The 18,155-nt window shown below is 37.9% G+C and overlaps 1 protein-coding gene across 6 annotated transcripts in view; it reads left to right on the plus strand.

The window, feature by feature from the left end:
* Positions 1–11,312: 11,312 nt before the first annotated feature.
* The window catches only part of LOC124804591 (myelin expression factor 2), a 111,629-nt gene continuing 104,786 nt past the window's right edge, over positions 11,313–18,155 (plus strand). For 5 of the 6 annotated variants that reach the window (XR_007017347.1, XR_007017348.1, XR_007017349.1 and 2 more), the window contains exons 1-2: positions 11,383–11,494; positions 17,484–17,728. Coding sequence is in view for 3 of the 6 variants with exons in the window: in XM_047264779.1 (XP_047120735.1) it covers positions 11,454–11,494; positions 17,484–17,728 (286 nt within the window). In the remaining 3 variants the exon portion in view is untranslated. Of the gene's footprint in view, positions 11,495–17,483; positions 17,729–18,155 lie in introns of all 6 variants that reach the window. The other variant, XM_047264781.1, reaches the window with a different exon arrangement.

Raw genomic sequence — 18,155 nt, forward strand, 5'->3', positions numbered from 1 at the left:
TGAGGAGTGTATGTCCTAATAAACCAGTTAAATTCTTTAAAGACTCGTTCTACTAGGATTGCTTCTGTGTAAAAAAAGCTTAGTAATACATGTTTTATGCCCTGTGAGGTCATAAATTGTTTCCACTTTTGCTCAACAAAATATGAAACATTATCAGTTAGTAGTACTTTTGGTTTTCCTATTCTTTTCGAATAGTCTTCCTCATTTTTTCTGATATTTGGCGCTGTTGCATTTTTAATGGCATACATTTTGATATGTATTGAAGAAATATCATATAATGTCACTATGTATCTTACACCTCCCTTACTTCTTGGATATGGACCAACTACGTCAGGGATATTATATCTAGAGGGATTTTTGTGAGTAATGGGTGTAGCTCAGTATATTTTGACACATTGGACTGTTTTGAATTTCGACATATTTCTTACTTTCTTAATATCTGTAGGACTCACCCTCTCAAATTTGGAAATAACAGTGTCGCAATTTCTTCAGTAAATTTGTGTTCTTCATAATGTCACCATACTTCATGTGTGTGTCTTACTAATTCCTTGATATAATCTTCAGGAATACACACACACCATTCATCAAATTTTTATGTTTCCTATGAAACAAAAGGCTCTTGTACTCCTGATACCACTTATATACCTTTCCACCTTCACTCGCTTAAGGTTTTGCATGACTTTAGCCCCATCTGCGATCTTCCTGTTGGTACAAAACTTTTGGAAATCAGAATGTCATGTCTCTGAATTCCTCTAAACCTTGTGGTAACCTAGATAAGGCTTCTGCAATAACATTTTGAGTTCCTCTAATATAAATGATTTCGAAATTGAATTCTTGTAAATATCGAAACCACCCAGCTAATTTAAGGTGCATGTTAAAAGAAATGACTCTTTAAATGCCCATACTACTGCTAAACTTCCCAATTCTGACACAGAGTAGGATATTTCTGCTTCTGATAATGTTCGACTAGCAAAAATGATGACCTTGGGTACTTCTTTACCGTCTTCTTCTTGCATCTGTGACAAAGAAGTCCCTTACCTCTGAGAGAAGGCTTAGATAAAAATCCTTGGACATGTCAGAGTGGCTAAGAATGTCTGCATTGACTAATGCCTGCTTAATGTTATTAAAGTCCTCCTGACACTTATGAACCCATAACCAAGGCCAATTTTTTCATAGGAAGTTGAGAAATGCATCACTGTTCATCAGTTGCTCTGGTACGAATTTACGGAAAGACAATGCTAATTCTAAATAATCTTTTATTTGTTTTTTATTCCTTGGAGTTGTACAGTTGCGTATGGCATCAATTTTTTTCGAATTGGGTAATATACCTTATTTTGACACAACATGTCCTAATAATTTGGCTTGTTTCTTATCAAATCTAGACTTTTTTTTAAACTGTCCATTACTCCATATTCTGCAAATCGTAGAAGTACTTGTTCAATCAGCCTGATATGTTCTAATCACATGGGTGTGGCTATTAACATGTCGTCTACATAAACAGTGGCTCTGCTACAGATATAAACATGCCTGCGCTAATGTTCAGTCCAAAAGGTAGCACATGGAATTCGTAACTTCTGCCACCACAAACAAATGCTGTATGTTTTGGACTTTGTTCATGGAGAGGACGCCTTGAGATCGAGTATTCTGAAGTATTTTGTATTGTAAAACTTTAAAAGCTGTTCATCGAAGTTGTCTGGTCTTATGCGTACTGGTACTAAAATCTTGTTGATACCTCTAGCATCGAGAACTGATCTTACAGATCTGTCTGGTTTACTTACTGGTGATATAGGACAGCAACAGATTGAAAATGAAGGTTGTGTAATTCCCCATTTAATCATGTGATTGATCTCTTCCCTGACTGCCTCTCGTTTTGCCTATGGAATAGGATATGACATTACACAAAATGTTTCATGTGGATAAACTTCACATTTATATTCATAGTCTTTGATTACTCCTGGCTCCTTAGTGAAAACACTTACACACTTAAATGACAAATTAGAAAGTTCTTGTCTTTGCATATCATTTAGTATCTGTGATTCATTTAGTTTCTGTTCTAACATTTCGTAACTAACATCAGTGTTTGCTTCTTGTTCAGCATCAAAATTATTGCTGAAATATACAATTGGAAAGGAATATTGTACTATTACATTTGACTCTGGTTTGTTTTTGTTACTTTTATCAGGTGTTGTGACTAAATCAATGGAAAAAATCTTATCTTTAACATAAAAGTGGCAGTTACCATTACCTATGTAATATGTGTTTTGTATGTTCTAAACGTGTACATGCCAATACGAAAATTAACTAGTTTGTCAATTATAAGAAAATTGCACTTCACTGCAAAATGTTCAGTTTATAATGGAATAAGTGCCTGATGTTTTACCAGTTTAGTGTTACTGTCTGTAGCAGTTTGTTCCTTGCAAGTTTGGACAGGAAATGTTGGAAATATGCCTCTCTTCTTAATTCACAGAAAAATGCATTGGTCATAAGGTTGGTAGTTGAACCTGTATCTATAATTAACTGTGTGTCAATATTAAATATGTTCACCTTAATGATTGCTTGTACTTCCTGGAAATTATTCATTTTGTCTAGCTCATGCTGAAACAGATCATCCTTTATGTCACCTTGTTTGTAGTTTTTCTTTGCCCTCATTTCCTGAGAGGTCAGTAACCTGGGGCTTAACTATGACCAGTTGGGGTTTTCTCACAGCATAATGTGACTTAATTCATTACTTGGAGTTATTTCAGTTAGTTGCTCAGTGTGGGTACTTCGCCAATTTGTGTTGTTGGCTGCTCGTGTCATTCCTTTGCGAGTGCTCATGTTATTAATTAAAGCTGCTGCGCTGTTATTTTGCTGCCCAGGCGTTGGCTGCAGTGCAACATAAGGCAGGGTATTGTTGCTGTGCATTGGCCACTGATGTGGCTGACTGTTTTTGTTTCTGTTCAGCATATGGCCTTGTGATGGTGGATTGAAATTACTCCTGTTGTTTTGAAAATTTCTTTTAAATCGTTTGTTTTTTCTGTTCCCGTTCCTGTACTCGTTACTTCTGGGTATGCAACTTTGCTGTTGTGTGTACCATCCCTGCTGTCTGTTTAGATCACGTTTCACTGATTGGTTTACATAACTATGTTGTTGTTGTGCCTGATTTTCTGTTGTTCTATTCGGTACAGGTCTTGCCTCATAGATTAACTCGATAGAATCAAGCACTCACAGTAGGTATTCAGTGTCGTACTCTGGCGTTGTGACAAATTTTTCTCTAATGTGTGATGGTAAACGACTTTTCAAAGTTTTTAATACGTCTACCTGTGATATGGGTTCGTCCAGTAGCGTGTCTTGTTCAGGTATTTTTCAAAGTATGTGCGTAGACTACCATACTTGCCATTGAATGGTGCAGGGTTGAAAATTTCGCATCTGAGTCTTTCTTGTACTGCCGCCTCAGACTGGTAATTGACGAGGAAAGCACGTTAAAGTTGTATATAAGTGTTGCAACATTCAGCCACTTCAGTTGCCCATAAAAGACGTCACCTAGCGCATATCCCACAAATCTGATTTTCTGTGCTTCTGTCCAGTTGCGTGGAAATAGTTGTCGAAAAGCAATGATAAATACTACTGGGTTCATTCTTTTACCTTTGGTAGTGAATATAGGAAACTGTCGATGTCTCAGCAAGTCCTCATCTTAAAAAAATGGTTGATAGACATGTGTCATTTTCTATTGTATTTATGTTGTTATTGGAGTTACCTGTAATTCTGGTTGGTATTTGCTCACGAATTGGAGTAGCGGGTGTGTTTACATTTTGCACTCTACAACTGTCACTGGTACCTACTGGAGGACCCATGACAATTAGTGAATAGATACTTACAGGTTGTGATTTGTTCACTGTAGCCTGTTTATTGTTTACATTCATATTTCGAGATCCGGTAATATTTTCTTCTAAACGATTGCGGATCCTATTTTCCACGGCTTGTAGATTAATGTTTACCTTGTTCACTATTTCCTTTTACTTTTTCTTAATAACTTTTTCTACTACAGCTGTGTATAACTTACAATCGGTTACTAAGTTCTCTGCAATGGTATTACTCTTATCTAATGTACCTGCTTCAGCTTGACTAATGATGTCACTTAGATTTTTATTGAACTTCTGTCTCTCCTTCTTAGCACATGATGAGTCAACTTCTAACGTTGCTACCCTTGAAGTAAGCTCTTCTATAGCCAGAGGTACACCTTCATAGTTTTTGTTTAGTTTGTTAACGACAGTGGTTACCTTTTTTACTGTCGAACACAATTGATTCTGTGAGGCTTCAATGTTTGTGTTCACATCTGTGATTTTCTTTATCTGTTGCTCTGCTAGATCATGATAGTCATTAAAAGAATCTACCTTCTATTTTAACTCCGTAATGTTACTGTTAACTTCAGAAAGTACTTCATGCTTTGCCTTGTATTTTTTTCACATCATTAAGTTTTTCGTCAATTGCAGTGCGAAAATTTTTGGCTGAGTCATTGAACTTCTGTGAGACCATGCCTTGCAAATCTTTGAATACTTGTTTTTGTTCCTGTTTCATTGTATTTAGATCTTGTGTAACAGTGTTTTGTTTCTGTTTTACTGTGTTCATATCTTGTGTGAAGGTGTTCAGATTCTGTGTCGAATTATCAATTTTCGTATTCATATCCTGTTTCATATCACTGAAATTAGTGTTCATATTTATCTAATTTCGTATTTATGTTAGTTAATAACTGCCATAGCGGTGCATCAGTTGTAATACTGTGGTTTCTGTTAGCTGTACTTTCCAAGTTAATGTTTACTTTGTGAACAAGTGGTGTTTGTAACATGTTGTCAAGATTCATATTTGTATCGCTCTCCAATGTTTCACTCATAAGCGGTATACCGTTCTGGGAGATGCATGACTTTGTCTCGCCAATTGTAAACATTGTGTCATCAACGTTATTCTGCTGTGGCGCATCACTATCATTTGTCACACCTGTGACACTCATCTAATCTACTTAAACATTCTGTGGTAGGCATACAGTGCACCTGAACTTCAATTGTTCGATCACGCAGTTCTACATCATTTTGGCTGATGGTGTTTTCGCTATTGCTATCGACAATGGACATATATTTTTCTGCATGTTGTATGAATATGCAAAAATAAAAAATTAAAAAAAATGGAAAAATTTTGTATGCTAATTATTACACTTGATAATTGTAATTTACGCGATGTCAAAGCCTGTTTTACATGTACTATGACACACAGACTATTGTATTGGAATTCTTTGTTTGACTGACAACACGTATCACATTGAAAAATTCCTGCAAAGTTTCTACATTAAAATTCACGGAAGGAATAATGAGAAAAAGGTTTCTATCTACATTAAAAGAGTCGCTACGAAGCATAAACAAGCAAGCAGCTTGCATAGCAGTCTTACCTTTGCTGTGTCGAACAAAAGAGTTTACTATGGAAAATTTTTACGTAACATGCGACCAACTCTTATTTCTTTCCCAAAATTTCTCCTCAATTTTTGCCTTTTAGCTTTACTTGCTCCCCATCGTGATTCATGCATATAGATAATACAGACAGTTTGTTTTTATGACCAACAACAATGTCATAGAAATTTCTTAATATAACAATAGTTAACTAACCCTACTTACAACCAGTGTACTAAAGTCGTGGCACTTAGGTCGCGAGATGCATTATAATAATAAAAAAATGGAGATATATAATAAAAGTGGAAAAATTAAAGGATAGTACAATTGCATTGCTATTAAATGTTCTGCATGTACGAAATTGTGCTGTTGTTCATTCACTTTACCTTGTGTTGTTTCTCTTTTTCCTGTGTCGTCTTCTGAAAGCTTCTCCTTCATGTTTATCTTGCAAAAATATGACTGTGGACTTCCTTTCCTGCATTTCAACTGTATATGCTGGTAGCTGACTCAGGGAACACCAGTGCCTCTCAAGATGATATGATACATGAAGGAAAATCCTCCCAACTTGGCTCCACTTTACTTCAATAAAAATACAGAATCACATATAATACAAAACACTCATAGCACGTCATACCCCAAGCAATACATCTTAACCATCCTTCTACATGAGAGAGAATGAAACAAAATCATGTACAAAAAAGTGAATGATGTTTTTTGTTCATTTGTCTTCGCCTTACTGCGAATTCATAGTTAATGTCTTTGCCGATGCTTTTAGTCGGTGTTTTGATTCCGTCATTATCGCTGTTTTTTTTTAATAAATTCTAACTTTACCATATCCGAGGGTCTTTCACCAAATATCTACACACTACACTTTGCGTAAGTGAGAACATAAACTGAAGTGTGAATTTTCTTTCAATATCCTTTCTTGAAGAGAAAAAGATAGCTCTATTTAAGGAGAAAAATACAGTTATTTGTGATATTATTTGGTGCATGGGAAAAACCAGAATGAATAATACACATAGGCTCTATGAATTCCCTTATAAATATTGTTTGATATCTTTGCATATACATATTTTCGCCATCATAAGAATATCGATGTTTTGAAATGTGGTTTCACTTTCAGCAGACTGCCAAATAAAACTGGTCAATAATGTCTGTTATGAAGTTTGCATCAGTCATTAATAAACTTTATCATAATTACTTTCTTAATTCTGTTTCTGTATTCTGCCTTTTGCATCACAGATACTCTCTCATAATCACTTTCACCCTTTGGTACTGTGTGATGTGATGTGACATTAAGTGTACATTCCATGTAGTGTCAACACTCCACCATTTGACATTAATGTCATTGAAAGCAAAGTTTCCATGGGCATGAATTTCTTACATGAGCATTCTCCCACCTCCATCTTTAAGCCATGTTCACACAGGCGACTATAGCACATTTAAAATTAGTTGCGACTTTTGATGTTTGGCTGACCAGAGGAGGACATAACACTATTGTCCAGGTAGCACCAATGGTAAGCTAGCTTTTCCTACCACACCGCCAGTGGCTCTGCTGGTAAAGCACCCCTGTTGCCACACCATGAATAAGCAGTACCATGTGGTATCACGATTAGATGCAACAACTTTCGTCATCTCTAATTGTAAATTTGCATTTTCTGGCGTTGAAGTGTCTGTAGACGTCAGTTAATGTGTACAAGTGTTTTGTGGTGGTGTTGCATTAATAATAACAGTGCAGTATATCTAAATACTACGTTTGCAATACAAGTGTCGTCCAAGAACACGTTCACTGGCTGGGAAGATAACTTTCTGCTACAAAATATTTCCTGGAATCCGACAAGACTAATAGATGAAACGCCATACACTCAGTTGCGATGCATAAAGCTTCAAGAATGCAGTGGAGGAAAGTGGTTATTTGGCTCGAGGTGCAAAGAAATGTTCCATGAGATGAAGCTGAAGGTGAAGTTAATGGAACTTGTAGTGCTGCGCAAATCAAAATTTCAAGCTACCATGTCGATGAACTGGATAATGTTTAAGGGCATAGTTTAATCAGGTTTCCTCTGTATCACACGCATTTAAATCCGATCTAGACTATATGGGCCTAGGTGAAAGGTAATGTGACGAAAAACAACAAGAAGTTTACGCTCACTGAGGCTGAGAAGAGAAGCCACATTGACAAAAGGAGCCACTGCTAATGTTACACGACAGAAATAGTTGTGAGTTGTCAGCCATACAAAGTAGGTAGTTGGAGGGACATTGATTCATGAAGGAGTGTGACAAGTTTTGAAAAATACATAACTTCTTTTGCCATGTTAAAATCTGATTCCTTTATCAAAACAAAGCAGAGTTTGGAAATATTCATCTCACTAGTGTTCTAATGCAGCTGAAATTGCGACAGAATCCTGAATAGTGTGTTATTAACCTAACAGCTGAGTGCGAGTCAGGTCAAAACACTTTATGAAATGGCTCATTCTTGATATAAAAATAAACATGTAACTTCTTTACTGATATTGTTACAAAACCCACATCTGTTCCCAGTTCACCAGCTATCGATGGGCCTCAATAATTACGTTAATTCATCGAAAAAAAATCTGTAGCAGCTTGAAAATCGTGGAAGCATGTATGTTTCGCATAATAATCATGTGGCAAAACACTGTCGTCTTTGAGCGCTATCATTTGCCAAAATCTGGTTTCGGTGTCTCAAACCATTTACGAGATACAAGGCATTTATGAATATTTCATTCTAGTTTTTTCATTAACGCACGAGTTCGTTATGGAGTGCTTTATATACATTCCATATTGTCTAGTTTGGAAACAGCGATATCGTTCCAAGTTTAAAGGATAACGCAATATATTATCTATATTTCATATGCAGCAACATGTAAGCTAACATGCACCAAACACAAATTCATAGCGACACTAGTTTTCACTGCATACTAAGAATTTCTTGCAGTAGTTTACCTACTATCGAAATATCACAACAACTATGAACATTAACCAAGTAATATGTGATTCATCATGAAGCTGACGGATTAAACTACAAGATGTTCAAGAGTGAGAGCTTATTACCTAATGGTTTTTTCAGAATGGGTTGAGAAAGATCGCAGATTGGCCAGCTTGCTGTTCATGCATTCAGGTGATCCTGGCAGATTTCACTGAGAGTAGGCCTTGCAGTACACTCTGCTCAAGTGCTGAGGCGCCCAGTACAGTACATGTTGACAACTACGCTTTCCTCCAGTGACTTCGTACTGAAGTGTCAATAGACGCAACTTATTTTAAACGCACTGTAATGTGGCTCCACAGCTCGTGGCTTTCTGTAATGGCATTGTGAACTACAGTTCACACAGGGGGCCACAAATTCTACATAGCTGCACGGCATTCAGTATGGCGTCAACTGAAATCCTGTGGGTGAGTATGAATTTTATACTGCTGGTTATGGCGTTAGAGCTGTTACAAGAGTTAAATACAAGGAAGATGACACCCAAATTTTGGATCCGAAAATAGATTTCGCACAGGGATAAGTCAGGAGCCACATCACATTTATAAAAGAAAAAACACTCGACGATGAAAAAGCTGGTTGCAGTGACAAACTAACCAACTGGCCACGTCACACCAGGGAGCTTTTTCGTGCGTGTAATCCACAATTTATAGAATGCTTGGTTCACAAATCAAGAATTTTATATGACTCGCTTTTTTTGGTTACTTGCAATAGGTTTATTCATTTATTCATCCAAAAATCTTTTAAGATTGTCGACTATGTCATTGGTTTGCAAATATTGCCCCCCCCCCCTCTCCCACACACATTGCTGCCGAAAATCAAACATTGGGCTCTGTACTTGTAGTTACAGAATCTGCGAAGATGTACCTCCTGACCACTGTTTTCACTTTTACGGTAATAAAATGAAAGCTCACTGAGATGGTACGTGTACAGCAATAGTAACTGCGGCAGGATGCTTGTGTTTCGAAATATCGCCACTAGAGAGCAGTGGTGGAACTAAAGAAGCGCCACAAAGGGGTACAGCCAAGCTGAACTTTTTGTGGCATTAAAAAATTTGCGTCCCTTAAATTGCGCCGCTAAAAACAGGGAGTTCACACATGCAACTGCATTGCAATTGTAATATGCTATGAACTGTGGCAACACTTATGTTGCATGTGTGAACCTGGCCTAAGAACCTCTCTCTTCGCACTTGAATTACTCTTTTTGAGGAAGGTAAGGACGAGTCTGTTGTCATTAGACATTTACTGCACTTAGGATGGGTCGAAGTATGCTGGGACGTTTGGAACTAAATGGATAGTTGTGCGTAGTAAGTACAAATGATTGCCGGTCAGAACAGGCGGTAGGCTACATGAATAACAACGATGCGTTGGCTAGGGGCCTTTACTTGACTGGGCAGGATGACGCCTAGGACTGCCAGTCAACGACTGACAGGGCGAGTGATTGATGATGATGATGATGATGATGATGGTGATAGGTGTCCATCACAGTAAGGCCTCCTGGCGTCTGAGTGCTTGTTCTTGTCCTTCTTCTTCTTCTTGTATGTGTCTACTTGTGACACTTTGGCATCTGTCACGTCCTCCCAGCTGGCGGCTTTGGCGTCTTCAGTGGTTCTCGCCCCTTTTTCTTTGCTTGCGTTCTCGCCTTGTTCTATCGGGGCAACGAGAACTTCCCACTCAACAGGAGTGAACTGAGGGCGGGCGTTGTAGGACCTGAGAGTGTCCAAGTGGATGGACACTATCTTCTGCAGCTGCATCTTGGAGGGGGGGCAAGGAGCTTCCTCCATGATAAAATGGAAATGTCGTGTGGCTAGGGCCTCCCGTCGGGTAGACCGTTCGCCTGGTGCAGGTCTTTCGATTTGACGCCACTTCGGCGACCTGCGCGTCGATGGGGATGAAATGATGATGATTAGGACAACACAACACCCAGTCCCTGAGCGGAGAAAATTTCCGACCCAGCCGGGAATCGAACCCGGGCCCTTAGGATTGACAGTCTGTCACGCTGACCACTCAGCTACCGGGGCGGACTCCTCCATGATGACCTGGGTTCCCTTGGTCTTCGCCGCATCGGTTGTCTGTACGGTTGCGTCTTGTGTTACAACCCTTGTGGCTTCCTTTATTACTACAGGCTCCAGGGAGGTGACAATCTGCGTATTGGTGTCCTTCTTCTGTTCTGGATGGGGCTGGCTGGCCAGTGCATCACGGAGACTATGCACCAGCTGCCGAGCCTCAGCTAGTTCGGCTTGAAGTGTTGCCCTCTCTTCCGCCATTGCGGCTTTGAGGGCAGCAATTTCTTCGTCGTCGGCGGCGCAGACCCTGGCACACGCCTCGCTGTCTGTGTCCGGAGGATCAGCCGCGTCATCGACCACCTCGGATCCGCCAGAGGCGAGGGGTGGCGACGACGCAGCGGCCGCGGTTGTGTCCGTCTTCTTGCGTCTTCGTCTTTTCTTCTCACCGCGACCCCAACTCTTAATACAACTGCAGCCTCGGTAATTCGGTGCGTGAGCACCGCCACAGGTGGCGCAGCAGCGTCGTCTTTTTGCGTCCCCCATCAAGCATCATTGGCGGCAGCTTTGCCTCCCTTTCCGAGTCGTCCAAGCATCCTGAGGAGCGACAGCGTGGGTAGCAAGCGAGCGCTTAACGTGCAGTGATCCGGCCACCTCCCGTCTTAAGAAATTAATGCTTGTGGGAACGTGGCTTGACGCTCCTTCCCGTTCCGCAGGCGTCTGCTATGAATAGCATACAATGGAAAGTATCTTCTGTCATGCGGTTTAAAGTCTTATGCAGAGTATAGACCTACCTAGGTGTTGATTCAGACATTTTTTTCCAATCTGTACTGTGTACAACTGTGAATACTTAAATATTATATGACTCTTGCATTAATACATCTAGCATCTTTGAGAAACACAATTTCATCGCAGGATTTTAACATATCTGTCTTGGCGAGTTCTCTGTAATCTGTGTCGTTGTCGGCGTCATTTCGGAAGAGGTGCTGTGAAAGGTAATACAATATATCGAGTGTCTTTAGAACAGATAAGAGTAATGAAATCCGAACCTTCAAGTCCTAAACGAGACCGAGATAGGTAAGTGTTAAGAATGTCGGCTGTACGGTGTATTCCTAGTCGAAAAATTTTGAACCGCGCTAAGTTGCTTAAAAATGGCGGCTAAACATGGCTTTCACGAGTATAGTTTTGGCGCGTTATACATGGTGAATCATGGGTGGCGGTTTAAAATATGTTATTGTTGTTTTACTTTTTGTCGAGGAAGCTGAAATAAGTAGCAAAGTGGATGTTCAGTAAAATTATTTTACATTTTATATTGATTGCTTTGTGGCTAACCGCCCGGCGCGACTCCATTTTCAAACATGACTTGTTTTGTGGAAAAAAGTGTTGCGGTTTTCGCTGTTTGGTCTTCATCATTCTTAACATTTTCATTGTTTATGTCAATGAGGCGCAGTCAGTAATTTCTGTTCCGAATATTTTTTTGTTGATGGCGAACAAAGAATTTCGGTACGATCGATCATTTTGAGGCTGTTTGTTGAACGTTAGAAACTCTTGAATTGCAGATACTAAAGTTTGTGATTCAATTTTTTTACGCAATCTCCGTCGTGATTTTTGGTTATCGCCGAAGTGTGGCCGTCTCTTGTGTGGTTTCTCATTGTTTTGAAATAGATGACCGTACGTGAAATTAAATTTCGACAATGGCCACGAAGGTCAATGTTGCTTGTTGTCGAAGAAACGTGTAGGAATAATTGTTGTTTAATATTGGAAACATCACGAGTTCGTTGTTGAAATGTGGTGGTAAATTTTCATTAGACTCTACACAGTGAATAATCTACTCAAGAGTTCAAACTTACTTTGGTTATGTAATATGATGCTGGACAGGTGTGGGAAATTTGTGGAGTTATTCTCAGAGTAGAAATGTGTGATTTTTGTATTAGAAATTGATTTCAAGTAACCTAGACCTCGAGCTAGGCTACTGATATGTAGCCAGAGTATTCATTCTGAAAATTATTGCCTGATTTAGCCAAGAATGCTTTTACTTTACATTTCAGACAGTCAATTCAGTCTGCTATTTTCACTGTCTGCTGCCTCTAGTTTGTGGGCCTGAAAAAGTCAATATTGGTTAATGACAGTGCATTTCTGACGATTCTGGTGGTCCTGTCAACTGCCTTGCAAAAAAAAAAAAAAATTATGAAACACCCTTATGTACAAGCCCTCTCAAATTCCTTGATTTTGTGTGTGTCATGTAAGTGCGTACTGATTTTAAAGATGGTTGCATGAATCTCACTGCTAGTATCTTCTGTTTACATTCTGGAGTTACAAATGGAAATCTTTATTATCAAATATTCATTCATCATGTTTTATGTGAATTCAATTAGGAAAAAGGCTTTTTGTCACTCCCCTAAGGTTTTGATGAAACTAGGCATTTTTGGTCTCCTTACAAAGGTTAATAACCATACCAAATTTTAGCATCCTGTTTCCATTGTACTGTGCTTAAAAGTTCTGAAGTTGTCCTTTTTTTATATTTATTGCACACATTTTTTCTAACCCCTCACATGTGTGTGCCCCTTTGCACTCTAGTGCACAGGGCTAATGGACTATCAGACCAAGAAGGGTTAACAGTGAAGTTGCAGCAATTATAGACCATTTTCTAGGAGAGTAGTTATACTGTTGTGTGAACTGAGCAATTAAATTGAAAGAACATTGGCCACAGCTTGCAGAGGAAGAAGAGAAACCTGTTGATGGCATTTGTTCCTGATGTTGGTAACAAATCTATGAAGATTTGCAGAGTACTCTGGAAACATAATGTCTGGTGTGTGTGTTTTGCTAGACAACCCATACAATAACATTGTTGGAGTTCTGTTAAGGAAGGCCTTGGACTTTGTAAACTAAGGCTGCCATATCCTATGCCATTGTCAGAGCAAAGGTGTAGCACAGTTAACGACCAAGTCAGCAGTGCTGATTTTTCTCCACCCACCTGGACTGTCAGTGTCATTCTTGCGATTCTTTTGGCCTGTGAAGGAAGATTTGTTTTGTGCCTAACATTTTATGTACTGTTGGTGTACCTGAATGAAGCACGTTAAGAAGAATGTATTACTTTTATGAAAACCATATAAAGGTAACAGAATCTAAATTCTGACGGTGAATTCAAAACATACACAGTTATTAAAACTTTTCATTGGAGAACTGCAAGAATCTTTCGTGCAGACTTTTTCAGTTATATTTACAACTTTTGGTTTTGTACTTAAATTGTTTTAACAAAAGATATTTCTAGCAGTCTACAGAATGTGTGACCTGAACAATGTCACAAATTACAGAAGAAATTTAAAAAATATTGGTGCAGGCCACTTTCAATTTTCTACAAAAATTACAAGGACGTTAAAAAAAACACGTTTCTCCAATCTACTGAGAACACAGTTTTGGCATTAAATAATACTAAAGGTTGTAGACATTTTAATAAAATAAAAATAGTAATGCGTTTTCTTTAAATGGACACACAAAACATAGGTAATTCCTTGTAAGTTCTTAAAGGCAGTAATAACCAATGCAAAATTTCTTTCATGTATTTCACACATTTTTGAAGGAGAATACCGTAAAGTTTTCAGACAGCTTGCACACTGTCTGAAGCTTTCCATTTGAATTGCATTACTTTAAGGGGAAAAAACAGTCCTTAGCTAATTTTCAACACATCACTATCATTTAACCATATATATATATATATATATGGTCAAATAATTGTTTTCAAAATTTTGTGTTGTGAGGTTACACTTGCCCCATGGTTCGGGGCAAGTGTAACCCCGCATTGTTGTACCCATACAGAGAATTGTAAAAGAGACTTGGGGTAAGTGACCTGATTTCCCAATTTTTACTGAATTTGAGGATTTTTAAATTATTAAAATATCTTAAATTTTACTCAAGATATGAACTTTTTTGCACAGGCCTCTTTGTGTATTATGAAATACGCATAAAATGTTAGCTAAACTAAAAAATAAGTGTTAGCCTAAACTATAAAACACTGAAATAGAATGCATCATAGATGATTTATTTTTGTGTTAGGCCAGTAATTTATTAGTTTAAATTCTACAAAAGTAATATTTTTTTCTTCAGTAGACAATTTAACAAAAATAATAAAATATGTAGTCTCAAGAGAAAAGAAAAATTCACTTTATAAGTTCACTTTCTATTATTTTTCACGGTAATTGAACTAAAGTTGTTGGCAATTTGTGTTTAATGCTAAACTGCCCTAATTCAACTTATTATATTCACACTTAGGCCCTAACTATTACTTAGTCACTGAATGTTGTATGAATCAAATGTAACACAAAATGTCAGGTCTTCCTTGTGACCCAAAGTAGGCTCAGGCAGTACTGAAATGACATCAGAGGATGGAACTTCCGTCTCATCTCTTCTATCAGACCAGTAGTATGTGGTGCCATGCTTTGTCTTATTTTTGCATCTGAGGAAAATCACTTCTGGATCTCCTAAATCACTCATTTTGGTAACTTGGCCAATAAAATGAACTTTCTTACATTTTGTTGCAAAAGCTACCAGAACATAGTTTCCAACTGTAATTTTATCTTTGGCTTCAAAAAAGTTTGCTTCTTCTTCTTCTTCTTCTTCTTCTTCTTCTTCTTCTTCACAGTTTATCATTTCTTTCCTGAGATCATCTAGTGTTATGGTCCCATTTTCTTCATAACTACTTATTAAAGATAGGCCTCCTTCAGTTTCACTTTCTTCACTTGTTGATTCAACTTCGTCTTTTTTTCTTGTTACCCACATGAGCAACCAGGGATTTTTTTCCACAACATTCTGAGATGCCATTTCGCATAAAGTAACACCACTTTGTTTGGAAGATTTACTTTTCATTACCAAGCCCTTTTTTATGCCGATAATGTTGTTTTGTTTTGATTTCTCCTTATTAGTCTTGTTTCCTTTAAAATCTTTTTCTTTATAGATGGCATCTTGAAAAGTGATAACTTCAGCTACTGATGCAATCCTTTTTTTCTTTGTTTTACCAGTGGGACTACACTGTCGGACTGTTTCCAATAATAAGTTCCAGAACATAATGAAACATTGGTTAGCTCGGGAATGGTTGAGAAAGAACTCTGATACTGGGAGAACTGCAGGGCTCAGTAGATGTAGGGCTATAAAATTCTGGAGGTTGTTCAGCTGAAAGCTTCCCAAAAATCTGAGTACTTTCTGTTAAGAGATGTAGCTTCCACACAGTCTATGGCTGCATTATCGTGAGCTGGCAATGGATTTGTTTCTGCCAAAGATTTGGTATGAGCTACATATCTTTTATATGCCTCCGGATCATATTTAGTTTGATCAATTACTTCTCTACTGTAAGGGAATATTCCTGCTTTTTAAAAACCACTTTTCAACAATTCAGGTGGTGTTTCATTCCACACAGCAGTGAGGAGATTGGAAAAGCCACGTTTGCTAATTTTTACCCCTTGATGATGTCTCTGGTGACAAGTTAACTTTTGGTCCCAAGTAAATTTCACACTCTTAAACACTGCTACATCCTTTGCCTGCAGGATGAATTATCATGCTCAACACTGTTGTCAGTCAAACAATGCTTCACATACTGTACTGTAATTGAAATGGTGGCATTCTTTACAGTTCTGTCTCATATTTTATAAAAGGAAACGTGGTTTAAAAATATAATAGACTTAAATAAAAAATAAAATATATCTCACAAACTCAGTAGATCTACAAATCCAGCACATCAGGTATTCTGGTATCCATATGTACAGGAAGGCCAGTTTAGTTGATCTAGTATGATGGCAAAAACAAGGTTACGGCTTAAATAAATAAATAAATATGTTCTGGTAAGTTTGCTTGGGGCAAGTGTAAACCCCCCCCCCCCGGTTAAACTTGCCCCAGCTGATTGGTTACACTTGCCCCACATGGGAAAAAGTTGGATAAGTGTAACCATGTCTGGCTTATCAAGAGCTTTATCAGTAGAGTCAAACGAAACTCGTATTTGAAATTATCATGCAAAAGTTAGTTTGTAACCAAAAAATTGTGCAGTTATCTTTAAAACTGCAGAAATGACAGACCACCAAATTCTGAGCATGTCACTCTCTCGCAGAGTGAAAATGTAGACGTCAATTCAAGTCCAAAAATTAATTACCAATTTATGCCAGATTTGACAACTTATGGTTAAATATAACAAAGAAAGGAGTAAATTAACATGTGTGATAGGTCAGAGATAAAAATACAGCTTCTTTAAGGCACCATAAGCTGTGGTTACAGTAACCCCATGGTTACACTTACCCCACTTCACCCTAGTTTGTCTGGGGCATAAATAATTTCCAAAGTTCTTACATTATAGGTATAAACAAATTTACAAAGATTTCATGAAATTCTGAGATGGTGAGTGATAAGACCTGGATGATTTGATGATACTGGTACTCCACACATTTATCCACTGTAGGTGATTAGTTGCATTCTCTTATTTTTTCATATTGCTCCAACCAGGACTTCCCATTATTGTTTTACATTGCCCTTTGTCAAAGTTGCTTACATTAGTGGTTTGTGTATTTTTGGCTTATATCTGTGCTAGAATGATTTGCCCCAAGTGCTGATTGACTGAACTTTTACATACTAAACATAAATGTTGATCATTATATGTACAGTGTGGTTTGTTTTTCCAGCTATTGATGTTGTACAGAAACAAATTATCTGCAGCTTCATTTCAAAGCTCAATCAGACTTAGTGAAACTTAAGATAAGTAGAAGTAGCTTGAGTGGTTCTGGACATGTGAGTAGGTGAATAATTGAAAATGGGAAGTGATGTTGAATATAATTTGGGAAGTCTGTTGAATGTATTTATTATTTATTGAGAGTAAAACAGGACTTGCATATGAAAGTCTTAGATTTCTCACTTCAGTGATAGTGGGAGATCTTAAAAGGGTGCTAAAGTTTTTTTATGGGCTATGTAAAATGAGTGTCACATTTTTAAGAATAATAATATTGAGTCCGCGCACGCACAGGTGCACTAGGGGGAGGGGTGGCTGCAGTTAGCATGTATCTATCTGTATCTATGTATATTTCCTTTCCAGGTCTCCATTTGGACTAGACATGGACAGGAATGAGGAAAATGACAAAGATCGTAACAAGGAAAGAGATCGTGACAGAGCTCGTCGTGGAGACAGGCCAACCAGATTTGGCCCACGTAGTAGCAGTACAACACGGGACAGAGAACGTGAACGTGGAAGGAAATCCACTTCCGATAGACGAATCTATGTTTCCAACATAGCTTATGAGTACAAATGGCAAGAATTAAAAGATTTATTCAGACAAGAAGGTGAGCCTTAGTTCAGTCCGTAAACAATGCTTTGTAAGTATCTTTTGTGTGTGTGTGTGTGTGTGTGTGTGTGTGTGTGTGTGTGTGTGTGTTGGGGAAGAGCCTTCCATTATTCACCGTTGTCAGTGACATGTTTTTCAATATTTGGTAGTTTATATTTAGTGTTGCAGAAAATGTTTAAAATTGCAAGAAATGATATTTTGCTGATAATTTTGAGAGTAAATTTTAATCTTGTTAACAGTGTAACTAACCTCAAATCTTATTCAGAACATTTGTTGACATTTTTATTAGTAGTTACCATTTGCATTTTTATTTACTGTGATAAGTCAAAAGTGATAACGCTTGCACAGTCTTGTCAGAAGTATGTAATGGAGAAAAGTGTCTGCTGCCTGATCTTGTACTAACTCTACATTGATTTTGCTCTCTG

This window comes from Schistocerca piceifrons, chromosome 7 (assembly GCF_021461385.2).
Source record: "Schistocerca piceifrons isolate TAMUIC-IGC-003096 chromosome 7, iqSchPice1.1, whole genome shotgun sequence".
Taxonomy (NCBI): domain Eukaryota; kingdom Metazoa; phylum Arthropoda; class Insecta; order Orthoptera; family Acrididae; genus Schistocerca; species Schistocerca piceifrons.